The sequence below is a fragment of the Siniperca chuatsi genome, linkage group LG12, assembly GCF_020085105.1.
Source record: "Siniperca chuatsi isolate FFG_IHB_CAS linkage group LG12, ASM2008510v1, whole genome shotgun sequence".
NCBI lineage: Eukaryota > Metazoa > Chordata > Actinopteri > Centrarchiformes > Sinipercidae > Siniperca > Siniperca chuatsi.
This window is the reverse complement of record NC_058053.1, coordinates 18,200,189-18,220,324: the sequence shown is the minus strand read 5'-3', so window position 1 is coordinate 18,220,324 and position 20,136 is coordinate 18,200,189. Positions and strand designations below refer to the sequence as shown.

Here is a 20,136-nt window from a genome sequence, read left to right as displayed (position 1 = left end):
TTTAATTTAGTACCATCCTCTCCAATCGATACGAGAGTCCAGAGCCAAAGCACTACATGGATGGGATTAAATGTTATGTATAATCCTTAATAGTGCAGCTCTCTGTGAGGTCATAGCATGAGCAAAATCATATTTATCTCCTCATTCAGATATTTTCCTTTATTTATTTTTTTTTACACATGAATTTCTGTGCAATCGCAGGGTGACAGATTCTGCCATAAATGATGTGCAGCAAAGCAGCCATCTACAGGTTACATCACCTTATACATATGTAACTGAGATCTAAACTGTAGCCCTCAAATGGCTAAACATATTTGAGGTAAAAGCAGGGATCAATTATGTAATGTATTTATGAAGACCTAGTGCTTTGCAGGAATTTGTAGGCAGTAGAAATGAAACCGTGTGCAACAAAGTGCTCAACATTTAAAACATGCTCATAACATAACATATACACCTACATAAACATAAACAACCATAAACTGCCACAAGTCTGAACTTCCAGCAAAGAGAACAGTGAACGGTTCTGTAAAGGACAGATATACGTCTGCCTCATATAAATTATCTTTCATCTTTTTCATTTGTGAAAATCATGTTTATTAAAAAGAAACGTTGACACTTGTCATGACACTGAAGTGTGTTGAAATGTATGATCGTGGAAATGTCGCATGTGCCGTGTGGTTTAAGTCCAAGTCTCTTATCCAAACTTAAAATAATAACCTTAAAGAAAAACACATCATAGAAAAAAAACCCAACATTTTAATAGTATACTAATGGAAACAGACACAAGAACTGTAGAATTAAGTAAGGAAATATGGAATAAATACCATAATATTGTACAGAATATCAGGCCAGTATACCAAAACACTACTAATTGTTTATTTATTTTCAAAATATAAAAACAACATTGAATAAAGGAAGGCGGCTGCTTCAGCTCTAAACTTCACAAGAGTAATAGATCATTGTTATGGCTCGTTAAACACATTTGCAACAAATTAAAATATTACTGGCTGCATTTAATTTTCATTCATTAAAAAATGTTTTAGAAACTTGTTACGACACTGCAGTGTGTTGAAATTGTCACAAAAGATGATTTATTAGCATGTTATTATTTGCCAATATACTTGCTTCCCTGAAAGATCTCAGTCCACGTATGAGTGTGCAAAGATAGCTTCGTCATGTGGTTTAATAGAATTTATACAGTTTTGTTTTTCATTCATGTTTCATGTCCACCCTTGTGATTTGGGAAGCTTAATCAAAACTATAACAATCACTAGTCTGACTTTTCTTGCAGTGATAGTCCTCATTAGCGAGATGTCTGGATAGAAGTCAGTCGTGTTTCTGTGGGTCTCTGTGTTGGTCGTGAGAGAGGACTGTGGTAAAACAACAGTGACCGCGGTGTAAACAGAGGGCAGCGCTCCTGCCACACTGCGAGACAGAGAGGTTTATAAGACTTGTCTGCAATGTGGCCTGTCAAGCAGTCAGCACCTGACAGTAGTTGAATGAAGATTTACAAGCCTGTAGAGGTGGGGCAGGTGCCACAGAGGTTTAGTCAGTGCTGCATTTAGCTTGACTGAGATATGGCTGGAGCTGGTATTGTGTGTGGGTAGAGGATACATGCAGTGACGTGTGGGTCAGAGCTCTTGTAGGATATATTTAGCTTCAAAAAGGGGGATGGGGGGCAACAAGTAGTGGTCGACATTAAATTCCAACAGAGACACTTCCGGGGAGGTTAAAGAAATGTTGTCTGTATCACAGGGCTTTCCCCGAACGTAAGAAAGATTTAAGTGTTAATAATGACATTGGATCCTGTTTAACATGGTGATGGGACACTCCATAAAGCACAGAGTAACCTCAAATAAAACAACTAAATGCATTTACCTGGATCCACTTTGATGATTAGCTTCTTATTTCCACGTATAACTGGCCAAACACAGGCTATGTATTGTCACGTTGAGATATGATAAGTGCTGAAACAATTTGTCAATTTATCTGTTGGTCAAAATCTCTAAATGTGAGTCATTTGTTAAATGTCAGACATTGTCTGGTTCAATCTTCTCCAATGTGAGGATTTGCTGCTTTTGCCTGTTTTATATATATATGTATATATGTGTATATATATGTATATATGTGTATATATATGTATATGTGTATATATGTATATATGTATATATGTGTATATATGTATATGTGTATATATATGTATATATATGTATATATGTATATATGTATATATATGTATATATATGTGTATATATATATATATATATATATATATATATATATATATATATATATATATATATATATGTATGTATATATATGTGTATATATGTATATATATATATATATAACTATAAATTTTGGATCGTTCTGCTCTGGGAAATTGTGATCGGCATTTTTCTGGTTTTTTTATTAATAAACAGTTAATCAATTAATAAAAATAAGTAGAAGCAATTGATTAACTGAATAGTTTATTGCAGCTTGAGATACATTGTGACATTACATATCCTGTACAACAATATTCTCATGCCCATGTTTAACCAACATGTTTACAGTCCCTCGGTTTTTTTTTTTACCAAAAGTTAGTTAATTTGTTGTAATTCACTTTTTAAATTATAACTTTCAAGCACATTTTACACAACATGATATCACATTATATAATAAAAAAATCAAATATCAACTGTGGGCACTTCAAAAGAAAAACTGTGAGCAGTCTGATCATGACTGCAGTAGATATATTTCCATGATATTACTCCAACATTTTCACATGTGGCGTTATTATTAGTCCTTGTGATTGGGAGCTTCAGAAAAGGCTGTAGCCGTCATTTACGGTAAGCACTTGTCTGACTCCTGCACCTCTGATAAACCTTTCAGTGCAAGTCAAAACTCTCGTTTGGATACACAGCACCACATTGATCTAGAAGTGTAATTTATATTTCTCACGGTGAACCAATAACATGAATTACTGGCTGCATGCTATTTTCATTATGTGTGCATGTTGCTGGACCCTGCTATGGACCTTTCTCATGGAGGATACTATTGCTGTGTCTCAATTCCAATTGTATTCAGTGTGTAGTACACTAATTGTAATAATGTACTGTTTTTGCAGTTGGTATACAAGAAATCAACATACTGAACCATTTTATACCAACTGAAAATCAAACAATAGAGGCAGCAAAATGTTTTTTTCCCAGTTATTTTTTGTTTTCTGAGGTCGTTCCTGGAGTTGTTTCAATACCATCTTCAATTAGTTTTCATTTTTAGCAACTAAGAGCAGCTCCTCCATTTCCAAATGTGCATTGCACTGTGGGAGAATAATGTCAACAGCACACTCAAAGATGGTAAGTGGTAGTCTGCACGCTGACTGTGTTGAGTACACTGAATTTAGTCACTTTTACAGCATGAACACACTACAACACAAAACCTTTAGAATTAGCATGTAGCAGCTCTTGACTTAAAAGTGATGAACAGTATTTTATCACAAAATAACTAATAACATTAAAAATTGTAGTTATTCATTTTTTTTCCTTACATTTTTGTTTTTCTTCTCTCCCTCAGTTTAAAATCACAGCAGAGTTTCAGGCTCACTTCCTTTTTAATTTCAGATTTCAGATTTTGTGAACATCTCAGGTGTGAACAGGTGTCTCCCACAGGTCTTTGTTATTCTTGGGATGATTAATAAGTCTTTAAGGAATTATTACTTAATATTTGATGCATCATATCATCCTGAAGCTGCTCCTTTAACAGTAAAGGAGTGATCGATCCAGAGATCAAAATATTGGTGTTTTTCTTCCCCAGTGGATCTTACTGTTTTAGTGTTTTATAATCACTTCATTCTCCCAACAGCTGTCATTCAGAGAAAAAAAGTTTCATGATTCAGCAGAAAGATGTCCACAAAAATAAACTGCACTCATATCTGAATGCTGAAGTGAAGTACGGGCTTATCAGACCACTTGTCCTGCATTTCATAGTCTCATCTTACAGCCACACAAACATTTCTCTTTTTTTATGTTTTGGCTTATGCAAGTGCAAGGGAGGCTTCCTCTGCATGAATAATACAGTACAGGCTACGGAAATACTGAATGCAAATGTTCATGTGATATTTTAAACCAGTCCACAGAAGTCCAATAGCACTTAACTAGAATGAAGCAAAGTGCAAAGACGGACAGACAAACGGATGGACGGACGGACAGACAGACAGACAGACAGACAGCATAGGGCTGTCATTCAATAGGATAAGAAATAAAGCTAGAAAACTGGGCTTTCTTTCATGATTGTTTTCTCTCTTTTCACAGGCAGAAGAGAATTTGTCCAGAGACTTAAACTTGAAGGGACTCTGAATGTACATGATGGCTGTGTAAGTGCCTCAAATTTTAATCTGTTTGTTCTTTTTATTAGTTTATGTCTACGAAAAATAAATGTTTGTGGTGTCCTGCAAAAAAAACAACAACCCCATGGTGCCTCTTTTCCTCAGTCAGTTTGTGAAGCTCAGTATCTTTGACTTGGTGGTTAATGCCTCTGAGAAACCTGAAGCTGACTAACAGTCACACGTCCTGTCACACTATCAGCATGGCCGAACATCCAAAACATCAAAACAACCACAGCATACAAGTCCCAGAGGAGCTTCAGTTTAACACCTGCCTTGTCATTAAAAAGGATTTGAGGAACATTTTTATTGCATGTCATGAATATATTAGCTGTTTAATTTATGTATAGGCAAGCTGACATATTGTATGTTAACATTATTGATTATTAGAGGCAGGAAAGTGATTTATTTAGTGCTGAAAGTATTAGTAGCTTAATCAGTTAGTTGCATATCATTATAAATTGTATACTTTTGTTTTTTTAAAAGCAATGTGAATATGTCCGTGTGGCCTCTGGTAATATGTGATGGACATTTGTCATTATTCTTGATTGTTTATAGACTATAAATCAAAAATATAATCAACAGGTTAATCAGTATTCTCTAAGACAATTAGCCCATATAAGTTTCCGATTTAGAGGATCAGATGATGTAGCATCTTTTCTCCACAGAGGCTTTCACCAGGAAGTCATAGATTATAAAGACTAAAAGGGTTATGCAGAAGATGGGTGCTCTATCTACTGTATACATATACCATGGCCCCTCACTGCTGAATGTAATTGTAGAAAAAAGAGAAGTGCTCGGGACATTAAAGTTGGTGTAGAGTCCCTGCTGGCCCACAATGTCTGTTCTGGCTCCATTGTAGGAAATTAATATGTGGGTTTATTATCGTCTACATATTACAATACATATTGTCAATATTCTCTTCCAATCTTGGGTGTAGGGGTGGTGTATATATGTACATACAGAAGGTAGAACTGATGATTAGTCAATCAACAGAAAAATAATCGGCAACTATTTTGATAATCGATTATTGTTATAGCCATATTTCAAGCAAAAATAGTAAAAAAGCTAAACATTCTCTGGTTCCAGCTTCTCCAATGTGAGGATTTGCTGCTTTTCTTTGTTTTATGGACTGTTGGTCATAGACATTTGAGGACTAAGGGTGCTCTGTTATCGGCCAACATTCGTTCTAAATAGTTTGATTGGTGGTCTTCATAAAGGCCGACCAGAAGAGCCGATCATGAAGCAATGCCGCCCATTAACGGCCGGTGACCCATTTTATCATTTTGCAGAGAAACTTAGAAAGAGATTTTTATTTATCTTTCTGTGGCTGAGCACGCCTGAACCATGTCAGCTGTCGGATGGGAGACCTGGTGGTTAGGCGGCTGAAGAAAGGCGTGAGAAAGAGCCACACCAAACATGGCAAAATCAGTAAATGCAAGGAATTAGTTGTATGTTGCAATTGATCTGCATTAGTTGCAGAATGAGAGATTTACAGTATATTCCCAGTTGACACAGAGTAAAAATATAAATAGAAATAAGAGTTAGGAAACATTAGAATATGGCGCAGATGTAGCTTTTACCAGATCTGATCTGTAGAAGGTGAAGACGGTGAGGCTTTTGGCCTGTTGTGCCTCTACATTGTACCATATTACACAAGATCCTCAGACCTGTGTTTAAAAAAAAAAAAAAAAAAAACGCGTAATGATACATCCCCTCTTTCATCACATGAGAGACACGAGACAGATTCACCTGCACTCCTCCACCACACAATCTGATCTTCAGATGATGTGCAGTTCTTCGGAAATCGATTTGAAACCTGTTAAAATGTATTATAAGATTGAGCCTTGCAGGATGTTGTAAATGGACAGACACACATGAGAATGAGCGCCGCCCATACAGGCAGTGTCATTTCACTGATTGCAGCAGAGCGAGTCTGTGGAAATGAAGAGCAACAGTGTGGTGATGAAACACTGAATGAAGCCACAACAAGCAGGTGTTAATGAAATATTGATCCACAGAGTGACGGCAGGCAGTGAGCTGAATGCTCTGCACTGTTCTTGTGCTCTATTTAGATTCATGGATGGATTACAGTTAGGTTATGTATGACCATAATTTGATGGTAATTTCAGTTAGTTAAATGTTAATGAACGTGTTAATGAAAGTAATTTGAAGAAAGAAAATATGGATTAAAGCACTATTATAGCTGTCAAACATCTTAGCGTGTGTATGTACTGCATGAATTTCATGCTTTCATGAGCTCAGTGCTCCATTTTTCAACTCTCCTTTAGATCAGTTTTGTTCTGTAAGATGTAAACTCCGACAACAACTAACAGTTATTTTCATGATCAATTCATCTCTAGATAGTTTTTTCGATTAATCTTTTAGACCAGTGCTTTCCGACCTTTTTTGCTTGTGACCCTTTAAGACGAACCAATGTCTACTTGCCGACCCCTCGTCACAAGGTGCATGTTTATGTGTTGTGAGTAGTCCAGTTGATTTTTTTGGTGTCAGACTGTTTCATTTAAATACTTTTAGAGGCCTGAAGTGGTGAAACTGTGCAATATTTCACAAAAAAGCATAGATTAGAAAAAACTGTATTTCTGTGTAGGAGAATGTTATGTTTTCTTATCTCCTCCCCTGATAATCATCTAGCTTCATCTTCTGCACCCTCAAGACGGTCCAGACCCCCAGGTTGGGAACCACTGGTTTAGTCTCTACAAAATGTCAGAAAACTGTGAAACCTGTCACATTTTCCTTTCCTTTGAGTCCAAAGTGATGCCTTCAAATTGCTTAAAAAAAAAAAATCAGTTTACGAACATATAAAATCAGCAAATCCTCACATTTGAGAAGCTGGAATGAATGTTTAGCATTTTTGCTTGATAAATGACTTAATGTATCGATTATCAAAATAGTTGTAGATTCATTCAATCAGCTAAATCAACTAAGTAAATATCTGTGTCTTTGCTTAATCCAAGTTCTTCTCTGTCCGCAGGTCAACACTATATCCTGGAACGACACGGGCGAATACCTCCTGTCGGGGTCAGACGATACCTTTTTGGTTATCTCCAACCCGTACAACAAAAAGGTAGGTCGCACTTCCACGTAAAATATCTGACTTTACTGAATCTGTCATTTAACCACTTGGAGCTCAGTTGGCACTTGGGAGTATTGTGTGCCGGTGACCTTTTCCCTTACCGGTTATAATGATTTTTAAAATATTTCTTTAACTCAAAGAAAGTCCAAATCATCAAACCCAAAACCTGTCAGCAACAAGCAAGCAACTGCTGTTATCTGTCACTTCTGGAAACACTACAGGTCCAAAAAGGATGAGTCAGTTTAGTTTATTTTGTGATGCGACGGTTATGTCAGTGGTTTTCACAGCTATTTATTAAAATTTATATCCGTGTATTTGTTTGCTCAAAATTAAATTCACAAAAAAGGCAGAATCATCTCATGTTTTGATAGTTTTGGCGATGCTCTGATGCAGGTTTCACATCAAAACATGTCAGCAGTTTAGTTGTCAATAACATTTACCAAAATTATCAAAAAATCAGGTGATTCTTTCACTTTTTATACCCATGAAAACGCCACCTTTTTCCTGAATTTCTTTTGGGGAAACAAACACATTGCAGTTTTTTTTAAGCAGAGCACCAAATGAAATTTAGTGCAGGAGAAGTTCACCTGTTTCCTCTTTTGAAATGGATATGTATGTTTAAGTATTAGGTCAGAGATTAAGTATGTGTTTAGCTGTAGTGTGGTTTAGGTCGTTCAGCCATCATGTATTGTTGGTTTTTCTTTCTCAGGTCAAGAAGTCCATACGTTCAGGTCATCGGGCAAATATCTTCAGCGCTAAGTTCATGCCCCACACGAACGATCAGGAGATCATCTCCTGCTCCGGAGACGGCATCATCTACTACACCCACACTGAGAAAAGTGCTGAGCACAACAGACAGTGTCAGTTCACCTGCCATTATGGAACAGCTTATGAGGTACTGAACAAGAGAAATGCTGGTCAGCATTTCACATATCTTTCTCTCACGGTTTCTGTCTCCTAACCTCAACCTTCCTCTTGTTTTGTCAGATTATGACGGTACCAAATGACCCCTACACGTTTCTGTCATGTGGGGAGGACGGCACGGTGCGATGGTTTGACCTTCGCACGAAGACGAGCTGCACTAAAGAAGACTGCAAAGATGTACGGTGACAGCTGTGATTTTTTTCCTTCTGTCAGTTGGTGATTCCTCATGCATTGACACTGAGGGTGGGGGTCTCAGGCTGTAAATTAGTGAGGATCAGTTAGTCTTTTTTGTTGTGGAAAAACTAGCACGTTATGGGTGTTAATGTTCTGGGTTTGTTTTCAGGTTACTGCTCTTGACCTTTAGTTCTTTTAAATGTTTAGTACATAATTGTGTGAAATGCACATTTTCTTCTGAATTACAATGTTTTTAAAAATCAAAATATGGGTCTCATTGAAAATGTAAAGGGCCAGAATGTTTAGTGTTTTTCAATTTCAATCATTGAAGCTCCTGCTACCTCCTTTATTTCACTCATTTTGTTGATATATCTTTCTTTATTAGCTATTAGAATTGGTATTCATTTAGTATTGATAATGTTCCAAGCATTCATCTTGCACATTTCCGTATGTGTATGCCCTCAGCGCTGCTCTCTTCACAAACAGCTTTCTGTCTCTGGAGTAATTCAGAAAACACTATTCTTGGCTTCAGGTCATGCTGCATGCGTGGGAGCTGTGTGTGTGTGTGCGTGTGTGTGTGTGAGTGAGTGAACAAGATAAGCTGTTCCCTCTAGATTGTGTTGCATCTTCTCGTATTTCATGCTCGAGATCATTACCTGTGACCTTAAAACTGTCCGAGTAGTTTTACCTCCCCGCTCTTAATTATCCCACAACCCGTCAGTGTTACAAATGGACATCCGCAGCTGGAAAATTAAAAATCAAGTGAAGTGATCACTTTTTTTGAACTGCTCAACCGGACCTAACTGTTGGAGCATGATTGTCCTCAAATCTATATTACTGTAAATACTGATTCTTAAAGTGCTACCTCTGTTGGTCCTGACTTTAGAGTCGGGCTCGTGGAAATGAGGACCAGCAGAAATGACTTTATAATTTGGCTTTTTAAACTTTACCTAATTGTGTTTGCTTTGATTTCAGGACATCCTGATAAACTGTCGAAGGGCAGCGACCTCTATATCCATTTCTCCCCTGGTGCCGTACTACCTGGCTGTCGGCTGCTCTGACAGCTCAGTGCGAATCTACGACAGACGCATGTTGGGCACCAGAGCGACAGGTAAACTGTCCTGCACGCTCACATCATCCACTCAGATTCCTCTGTCTTTATATTTATGTTGATATAGTAGATTCACGTTGCCTTTTAGGCTTTTTGAAGTTTGAATGAAGCAGGCCTGAGAGGTTTCTCTGGGGGTTTTTAGTCCCATCCTCCTTTTATATCAAAAATCCCTCTCTTATCTCTTCATGTAAAACATTAAAATATTTTTAATGACTTATCATGAACTTGGAGTTGCGCAAATGTATCCAGTCAAATGTAATTTGAAACCATACTTGGAAGTCAATTGGGTAAAACTTCTAAAAATAGAACAGAAGATTTAAAAAAAAAAAAAGAAGCAAAAATTGAATAAAACAGATGAAATAGGAGAATAAAAATGACAGTGCAGCTACAGTGCAGTGCCAGATATGAATGAATACTCCCAAATATAATTTGATTAAAGGCAGTGACAAACAGAAAAGTTTTAAGCCTCTATTTAAAAGAACTGAGAGTTGGAGGAGACCTCCAGTTTTCTGGGAGTTTGTTCCAGATATGTGGTGCATAAAAACTGAATGCTGCTTCTGCATTTTAAGTTAAGACTCTGGGAACTAAAAGCAGATGATCTGAGAGCTCTGGATGGTTCACAACATAGCAGCAGATCAGTGATGTATTTTGGCCCTAGTACTATATAGTAGTATTTTAAAATCAATTCTTTGACACACAGGAAGTCAGTGCAAAGATCTGAGATCTATATTGATGTGATCCACTTTCTTGGTCTTAGTGAGTTAAAACTTTAAAACGCACACAAAGAGGTGAAACATAAATAAAATAATAAGTCAAATAATTGTTGTAAAAAATATTTTGCAGAATTGTACATGAAAATGCATTTGTAATAGCAGATTATGGGTAAAAAAAAGCAAGGCTCAAAAGATGTGTTTTAACAAGAGCATAAAAGCATCAGTTGATGTTGCTGTCCTCAAATTCAAAAGCAAAAAATTCCACAATTTGGGTCCAAAACTTTGTCTGAGTTTTTGGGGCAGCAGAGAGTTTGAGGATCTAAGGGCTCTACGAGGGGTATATCTTTCTTTCTCATCCTCAGGTAACTACATGGGACGGGGGACGACGGGCATGTGCGTGAGGTTCGTTCCCGCTCACCTGTCCAACAAGTCCTGTCGCGTAACTTCTCTCTGCTACAGCGAGGACGGTCAGGAGGTGCTGGTCAGCTACTCCTCCGATTACATCTACCTGTTCGATCCCAAAGACGACCAGGCTCGAGAGCTAAAGGGCCCGTCTGAGGAGAGGAGGGAGGAGGTGAGCGCACAGGATGACTCGAGTCATGCACCTTTCATAACGTCACGCATCACATGAGTCCTGAAAGGAACTGTGTGTTTCTAGCTGTGCTAGCGGCATGGCTTTATGGATGGTAATGTCAGTCTGTAGGTCGATCAGTCCACCACACCACTCAGAAGGAATAACTTTGGTGATCCTCTGACTTTTCATCTAGCACCATCACCAGGTTAAAATTTTATTTCGTCCAGTATTCTGGTTTATGACCAAATACCTCCAAAACTAACAACATTCCCATTATCCTCAGCTGTACTTTGGGTTTAGTGCTAATTAGCAAATGTGAGCATGCTAACGCTCTGAACTAAGATGGTGAAGATGGTAAACATTTCCTGCTAAAAATCAGCGTGTTAGCATTGTCTAACTCTTAGTCTTGCTAACATTTCTTAGAAGGATTGGTCAGTTAATCAAAAAAATAATTGACGGAACATTCTATAATCAAAATAATCGTTAGTTGCAGCCAATTTCCATATTTCGCTGATTTAGGCTAAATGGTACGATCAAAGAAAAGATCTGAAACAATATTTTGTGATGTTAAAAATGTGAAAGACCATAAAATGGATGCAAGTAAGGACATAACCAAGCAGGAAAAGAGCTGAACAAGACTAAGAGTCTACAGCCATGCTAGCAGCTCTGTGAGGCTGTACTTAGGCACAGTGGCGCTTTGAGCTAAATGCTAATATCAACAAGCTAACATGCTAATGTTTGTGTTCACCATCTTAGTTTAGTGTGTTAGCATTCTAACATCTGCTAATTTGTACTAAACACAAAGTAGAGATGAGGCTGATGGGAATGTCATTAGTTTTGCAGGCATTTGGTCATAAACCAAAGTACAGGACACATTTGACCTGACGATGGTGCTTGAGGAGAAGTCAGGGGATCACCAAAGTTATTACAGATCATCCTGATGGGGATGCAAATGTCTGTACCAAAGTTCATGTCAGTCCATCCAAAAGTGGTTGAGACATTTATCTCAAAACCACAAATGTCAACCTTATGGTGGCGCTAGAGGAAAAGTCAGGGGATCACCGAAGTCAGTAGGATTCTTCCTGTTGGGACCATGAATGTCAGTACAAAATTTCATGGCAATCCATCTACTAATCATTGGGATATTTCATTGTGGACCAAAGTGGTGGACTGGCGGACCAACATTACCATCACTAGAGCCACTCTGCCTGGTTAAAAATGTAGTGAAAAACCCACAAGAGTCTAAGGTGACGTCTTCAAATGTTTGTTTTATCTGACAAATCCTCCAAAACCCAATGATATTCAATTTAATATGAAATCAAACAAAGAAAAGCAGCAAGTCCTCACATTTGAGATGCTAGAACCAGAAAATGTTTGACATTTTTTTCTTGATTTAACAACTGGAACAATTAGTCGAATGTCAAAAATGCTGCTATATTACTATTTTGTCGATCTACAAAACGATTAATCTAATAGACTAATAGTTTCAGCTCTAATTGACATATATAGTGATAATCTGACGCAGAGAAATTCGATGCTGCATAAACTTGATGATGACCAAGCTTGGTATAAGCTTGTTATTGTAAACACAACAAGGGAGCTTTCTGTTTCTCTAACAGCACTGCAGACATCAGTGCTAAATCTGTGCTGGCTGATGCATTGCAGTGAGTGGAGCAAATGACCCTGAAGAACAGAGGAGAGAAGAAACACAGTGATAAAAAAAGAAAAGGCACAATGGATTATTGATTAAAACCAAATCAGATTTTTTAAAATGTATTCTTCTTCAGTGTTTTTATTAAATGTATTTAGGTCATTGTATCTGTTTGGGTGAGCTTTTATTTTGAAAATCAGTTAAATGAACAACGAGAGAAATTAGACCTCAGATAAATTGTGTTTATTGTGAGTGCTGGGCTTCACGTGTGTCTGAATGTGCTGGATCACGGTGCCAGTGCTTCAAAGCCCGTGGTGAGTTCAGCTGTGTCGAGATGCAACCACCACCACACACATTCCTTTCCAAATACAGCGACCGACGCAGGCAGTGTTCCTCTACCGTCCAAAATAGTTCAGGCTGAGGTGGAGGGGACAGCCAAGCCAAGGCCCATTACCTCTCTCTCCTTTCCCTCCACCTGTAACCTCATTTGTTCAGGGCCTTTTTCTCTCTGATTTATTCTACTATCTCTTTCAGCCTTTGCTCCTTTTCACCACCTCCAGCCCATATCCAGACCTGATGACATTTCCTGAGTAAAGCAGTTGATAGTCCCTTCACTAAGACCCCCTTTTTCTATTTCTGGCTCTCAGCCTGTTGCCCTGCAAAGAGAGCCAGGGGACTGGAAAGTGAACGCAACCTCAGCCGTGCAGCCAGAAGGGAGGGGGGCACGTTTAAGAGGACACTGACAGAGACATGCAATGTTTTGCTTTGGCAGCGGAGTTATTTTTGACCATGCTTTGACTGACAAACTGATAGTCTTTCTGTGTGTGTGTGTGTGTGGTTTTTGTTGGGGGTTTTTTTCACAGCTGAGGCAGCCTCCAGTGAAGCGCCTCCGTCTACGAGGTGACTGGTCTGACACTGGACCCCGAGCTCGTCCTGAGAGTGAGAGGGAGAGAGATGGTAAGATCAGAGCAGTCAGTACCGCAACTGACATGTAGGCAAGGCAGCTTTATTTATATAAGACATTTCAAACACAGAGTGCTTTACATGGGCAAAGAAAAGCATTATAATTACAACAATAAGCAAAAAACCCCCCAAAAAACAGAATAAAATCTATTAAGATAGAATAAAATTGGAAATTTTAAAAATGAGATCAAATGGAATAAAATACATTAAATGAAATAAAACACGAGACAACACATGTAATAGACCAGAAATACAGTTAGTAATAATTTCTTATTACTGCACTCATATTCTTCAAGGAGATCAGAAATGTATTTTGGCCCGAGATTATTGAGGGATTTATAAACCAGCAGCAGCAGTTTAAAATCTATTCTGTTAGTAACTGGAAGCCAGTGCAAAGATTTAAGAACAGGAGTAATGTGCTCAGTTCTCTTGTTCTCGTTGAACTCTGGCAGCGGCGTTCTGAATGAGCTGAAGTTGTCTGATGGTCTTTTTGGAAAAACCAGACAAGAGACTGTTACAATAGTCCATGTATGTGTTCCTGCTTGTTTAGTTTAAAGCAGAGGTCTCAAGTTACTGATCCGGCCTTGAGACAATTTCCCAAAGCCCCCCACATGTTAAGAATATATTGTTGAATCTGGCCCGCAAATTAATTTTTTGCCATTTAGATTTCTTCCTCAGTCTTTTATTATAAAGTAAGACTTTAATTTTCTTGCAAGGCAACAAAATCAGAGCATAAAAATGTCTCTTCATCTCACACATCTTTCTAAACCTTGAGCTCAAACGGTTTAAACCTTCATTAACGGATTGTATTACCTTTTTAAATTTATATGGCAAGCTTGCTAGCCAACATTTTTTTAATTTATTTACACATCAAGTAGATACGGAGCAACATTAGCATTCATTTAGAGTCACCTGGCCAATGTAAGTCCAATATTCACTCTCTTTTAGCTCTGGTTTTGGTCTCCACCAACTCCTGAGGGAAATATCTGGCTCTGTAGCCGCGAAATGCTCCACTATGTTCACCATCTAAAAGAAGAAAGCTGTTGTTCTCAAGGAACACAACCAAACATGCTGAGCAGTACATGGGACAGGAGAGACAAAAGATTTTGTTGCTCAGCTTTGGAGTGTATACAGTTTAAAGTTAATGTTTGGGGGGGGTGCCCCCCCTAAGAGAGACCAATCTGGCCACTGGCCCCCAGGTAATGTGAGTTTGAGAACCCAAGTTACAAGTGATACCCCCACTAAAAAGTATCAAACTATCACCACCTGTAGGCTTTAAAGATGGCTGAAAAATGTTTTGAAGTTTGCTCCTTCACAGAAAACCGTGTCGCTGTTTCAACTAAATGTCACAATCACTGCACTTTGTACACATCTTTTGACTTTTTCCTTAGTCATCACTGGGTGAAACTGTCCAAATTCCAAAATCACTGAATCACTGAAAATCACTGAATCAATATTTGGTCAAATTAACTGCCCCGTTTCATTTCTGAGGCGCTACATGAGAAACAATTATCCTTTTTAAACTATGTCATTTAAATCTTATAGCAGCCTCTTCTATGAAATGGCATGTGAACAGGATTTTGTGTGATGTCCTGAGTCATGACAGATATTGCGACATTGTCCCCAACATATTTTTTGTCATGATTGTATTAATGCGTCCAGTGTTGTAAAAAGCAGCTATAAACCTGTGAACGTTTTCCTTCTGCGCTCTCGTAGGAGAGCAGAGCCCGAACGTGTCTCTGATGCAGAGGATGTCGGACATGTTGTCACGTTGGTTTGAGGAGGCCAGCGAAGCTCAGAGCAGCAGAGGAACTCGGCCTCAGACACGACCCAGAGGTGAGGCGTTGGTACTTCCTATCTGAAAAACTATCTCAACACCTTTTATACTTAAAGGTTTGAGAAATGGACTTGTGTATCTAATATCTTGACTTGTCTTAAGGTCATTATCCAAGTCCGCACACACCGCTAAGAGAGCAAACAAATGTTTTATTTCACTTAGCATGATCTAATATGATGCTAATTTTATTATACCATTGTTTGTAAATTATTTGTGTTTTGTGCTGTTTTTATGTATTTTGTTGTTGAGTTTTGTGTAATTTAAAAGCCCATCTAAGGATGGGCTTTGCAAATTAGCTTAGGCTATAAATGCTGTGGTATGTGGCATTGGCTCATGCTATATACTTTTCCCAATACAAATAAACATTACATATATAAAGATGAAATCCATAAAAAGGTGTACTGTGAAAATGTAAACAAATCTTCACATTTTGGCTCTTATTTTTCACAAAAAAATGCCATAAACCTCTTGCAAAAGAAATGACAGGGATGCACTGCTACATGTAATTATTTATTACAATTTTTAGCTGTTAACGTATTTTTTAACATTACTTGTATGTTTGTAATATGGAGTGCTAGTTGTTAGTTAACAAGAAAGTCAAGCACCGGGTGTTTCAGGATTCTTTATAGAAGAGATAAATGCAAGTGATCAACTATGGATCCAGAGACCTGAGATCATGTTCTTCTTCTTATTTCCGTATATATGTGTCAGCACCACAAATACTGAGTGAAACTGTACAGAAGTTATCCATGTTGTACTACGCAGGTTGATTTTAGGGTTGTATTTTGTTTGAGATTTTATTCAAATTTCATTTAAAATCTGTGAATGTGTTTTAAAAAGTCATCAGTTAATTTTGTAAAAACAGCCCTGAAGATAAACATCTTTTTATTTTCTTGTTTCAGGAACAGCTGTCCGTCCAGCGGGGGCGTCGAGTACTCCAGCTGCCCCTGCAGGAGGCCCCAGTCAGGGGTCCAGCATCCCTGAGAGGCCCGTTGGGACAGATGCCCCAGAGGTACCTGGTGGTCCTGTGGCTGCTGCTGCTGCTATGCCTAAATCCACTTCCTCTTCCTCCTCAGGGTCATCCTCAACAGTCACAGCACCTCCTCCTTCCAGCTCCTCATCAGTGGAGAGTTCTGCCCCTTCCTCCTCCCCCCTCACCTCCTTGCCTGACTCTGAGTGGAGGAGTCAGGCCGATACGACCGCGACCCCCACACCGACGCCGACCTCAGAACCCACTCTCTCAGGTAAGAGTAAAACGCACACATCGAAATGTCACTTTGACAAAATACACTCTTCACACAAGTTTTTACACAAACTGTTCCAGAAATTCACATTTTACTCTTCAGTGCAGCGAGTAGGTATCCTCAGGTCAACTCAGTGTGTATGTGAGTGTGTTTGTTGGAGCCACTCCACTCAAGCAGCAACACTTCACTCTTTTTTCCTTCAGCATCCTGTTGTCCTTCTCCTCGTTTTATTTGCCTGACTCTCTGCTCTCCCGATCCTCTCCCCTCATCCTTCCCTCAGTCTTCTAATCTAAGTGCATTCACTCTCCCTCTCTTCCTCTGCCTCTTTGTCAGAGTATGGTCCTCATCGGCTGCCCATAAGTTTAGTGTGTAGGCGTTTGCAGAGGTTACTGCGGCTGGCCGACCCACCAGGACAGGGTCAGCGAGCGGCCCCCTCTTCTTCTTCTTCCTCTGCAGCCACTGAGAGACAGTCACAAAGAGCTGCTGCTACTGATGCTGCTGCTGAGACGCAACCTCGTACAGGTTACCCTCCTCTTCGAGCACCTCCTCCATACGGGCTGTTTGCCTGGGTCCCCTTCCCCTGCCATCTTTCCCTTCCCCTCTATGTAGGAAAGGACATTTCTGTTTGTAGAGACAGTTAGGCTCCAGGAAGACCTGGTCTTGCTAGAACTGACCACTAATCCCACAGTGATCCTCTTTCCCTTCCCCAATAATGCACCTTGTACTTCTTAACCTCTGTAGCTGTCACTGTCGCTTCTCCACTAATGCTCTCACTCCATCACTCCACTTGTTGCTTGAGTTTTCACCTGCAAACTCTCCTGTTGGAGTGGCACCAGCCAGTGTGAAGCTCTGCTTTGCGTTCTCATGGCTCATCTGGTTGCTCATCCATGTTTGATGAAACATACTGAGGACTTGATTTACGTTGGTTTGATCTCACTTAAACGTGAGAATCAGAACTAAAGCCCTTTTCAGTACGGATGCACCAATATATTGGCCGATATTCACCTTGTTGACTGATATCGGCCTATCGGCAAATAGGATGACATTCACCGATGGCAGTGGCCGATGTTTATCTGTTGTGTCGCATCAGTTTTGCGCTGGATAAATTTTGTGTTGGTTATTTGTATTTGTTGTGTAGCAGGCTAAAAGGGCTTTTGAAGCAGTTATTTTTCAAAATAATTTATGAATTTATGCTCATTCAAAGATAATGAAGGGCTGAATGACTTTAAAACAGTATTTTTTTCTAATAAAGATTTCTTTGTTTTCCTGGCACAAAGGGGGGAATAAATAACAACAAAAACAAAATAAACAACAACAAAAACCACCAGTATCGGCATCGGTATTGGCCCAGCATTTCACAATCAGTGCATCCCTACTTTTCAGACATGGAATACGTAACATTACTGGCTTCATCTGCTGTATCTGTTAAAGTGATGGGTTTCTGTAGATGTCCAGTATATAAATGTTCCCTACGGTTTAATTCAGACATGACAGAACCTCTACAGAAAGAGCCACAATACTCGCACAATATTTGACATCTGGTGCACAAATAGCGAAAAGTTGAAAAGTAATGATATGAAAGGAGGAGCGTTATCTCACAGGCTGCATCAGTGATAGTTTTTCAAACTTATTTTGGAGTTGGAGCCTTAATTAATGGCCATTGACCAAGTGAATCCACTAGTACATTTTCTCAGTTTCATCATTTATTAATGCAGCTGCCTGTTTTCTAACGTCTGACTGTGCACAAGCGTAGTGACAAGATGTTAATTTGGGACTCATTTAATTCCTATAGCTCACGTGATGTGTGTTAAGTATTTTGCTGCATTAAAGTATTTTAATGCAGTTTGCATTAATGAAAATCAAAAATATATTATGAGAAAATGCTGCTCCAATGATTATTGTGGTTGTGCAAAGTTTTTTCTAAATTTATTTTTAAACCTCTTTTTCCCCACGCTGCAAGGGGAAACATGCTTTCTATATACTGATCTGGCATGAGAAGGATCTCCTTAACAATGTAAAATCAGCTCATTCACAGTGTTTTGTGGTTTGTTAAACTGATTTTTGTGAACTGATTTATTACAGTGCTCTTAATGCGAACAAGACATTTAATCTCTCTGAGCATATTTAACCTTGTGCTTCTGCAGCTTTTATGTTAATGTAATGATATTCAATTCAGAAATTCAGAAATGTTAAAGGGATTCTCCCACTAAGATTGCAGTTGTGACTTATCCAAACATGAGAAGGACACGCAAAATTGCTATTGCATTTACGTAGCGAGGTGTGAGTCTGAAGGGGGCTTTACTGGACAAGTTGTTTAACTCAATCACTGATGCATGTGACACCAACAATTCATTCACTGAATTAAGGGTTCGTTGCTTGTATTGTTTGTGTTAAAATCAGGCTGCGCTGACAAATAGCAGAGAATTGGAGCTTTTGTTTGGCTGTCACATTTGTTATCACTAATTTCATTTCATTTAAAAAAATGTGTTGGAGAAAATTCAGTGGGTAGCAAGCAGACATTTGGATTGTTTTGGAGGTGTCAAACAGCAAACAGAATTTAATTATAAGGTTTGTATTTTCCATTGTGGTGTCTTACAGTAAGCTTGGTGGTTATTATAACATTGCAGGAATTAACCACTTATAAGCAGGACGTGTAGTAAGCATGTGTGTCATGACTTACTAATCTCTGAGACCTCTGCATATAAAAGCTGAAGCTGCACATACAGTGTGTGAAATGATCTCCCCTCTTATCAGATGACGCTTTTTTCTCCTTTGGCTGATTTTACAGTTCCTCCTGCTTGGCCTTGGATCTTTTTTTTTAACATGACTTTGAAGTTTTTAACCCTTGTGGGCCTTGACTGTGTGAGCCCTCAGGTTTGACCTCTGTGTCCGATGTTTAGTCAGTCTCATTTGTGTTCCAGATTCCCCCTCGTCTGTGGTAAACAAACAGCTGGGATCCATGACTCTTGATGAACAGCAGGGTGCGTCCTCCCCTCCCCCACCATGCCTCTCGCTGTGTCTTCTTCGCCCTCCCTCATAAACACAAACACTTTCTCTCATGCCTCTGCACCGTCTGTCTTCCATTGTTTTCATGCTTTTTATTTCTCTCTGTTCACAACTTTACTTTCCGTTTATTCCCATTATCTGTCCAGACACATATTTAAGTACCTGCAGACAGAGCATGTCTGTCTGACCCAAGTTACTGTTACTTGGACTGAAGGATAGATTGATTACATTGATTTGGTATGCATGGTGGTCCTTAAGTTACCAAACTGCTTTTACTTAAAGGGTTAGTTCACCCAAATTACACAAAAAACCAACAACAAAACAATAACAAGACACATATCATCCCACTTTTATCTAGTTTTTTTCTTTTCACCGTCTACTACAACTCTTAATTTTCTGTGATGGAATCATTGGAGCACATACTTCTTTGTCAAAAAAAACAGTCATGAAATTTGCTTAATTTATGACTTTATTAT

General features: G+C 38.8%; 1 protein-coding gene across 5 annotated transcripts in view; it reads left to right on the top strand.

Annotated features, from left to right (window-relative positions):
- dcaf6 (ddb1 and cul4 associated factor 6) overlaps positions 1–20,136 on the top strand; it is a 28,223-nt gene that overhangs the window by 669 nt on the left and 7,418 nt on the right. For 2 of the 5 annotated variants that reach the window (XM_044216399.1, XM_044216400.1), the window contains exons 2-12: positions 4,296–4,357; positions 7,362–7,454; positions 8,173–8,358; positions 8,451–8,564; positions 9,537–9,672; positions 10,748–10,959; positions 13,474–13,567; positions 15,290–15,409; positions 16,313–16,654; positions 16,988–17,176; positions 19,576–19,635. In XM_044216399.1, the coding sequence (XP_044072334.1) occupies positions 4,296–4,357; positions 7,362–7,454; positions 8,173–8,358; positions 8,451–8,564; positions 9,537–9,672; positions 10,748–10,959; positions 13,474–13,567; positions 15,290–15,409; positions 16,313–16,654; positions 16,988–17,176; positions 19,576–19,635 (1,608 nt within the window). The remainder of the gene's footprint in view (positions 1–4,295; positions 4,358–7,361; positions 7,455–8,172; positions 8,359–8,450; positions 8,565–9,536; positions 9,673–10,747; positions 10,960–13,473; positions 13,568–15,289; positions 15,410–16,312; positions 16,655–16,987; positions 17,177–19,575; positions 19,636–20,136) is intronic. The other 3 variants (XM_044216401.1, XM_044216402.1, XM_044216403.1) reach the window with 2 other exon arrangements.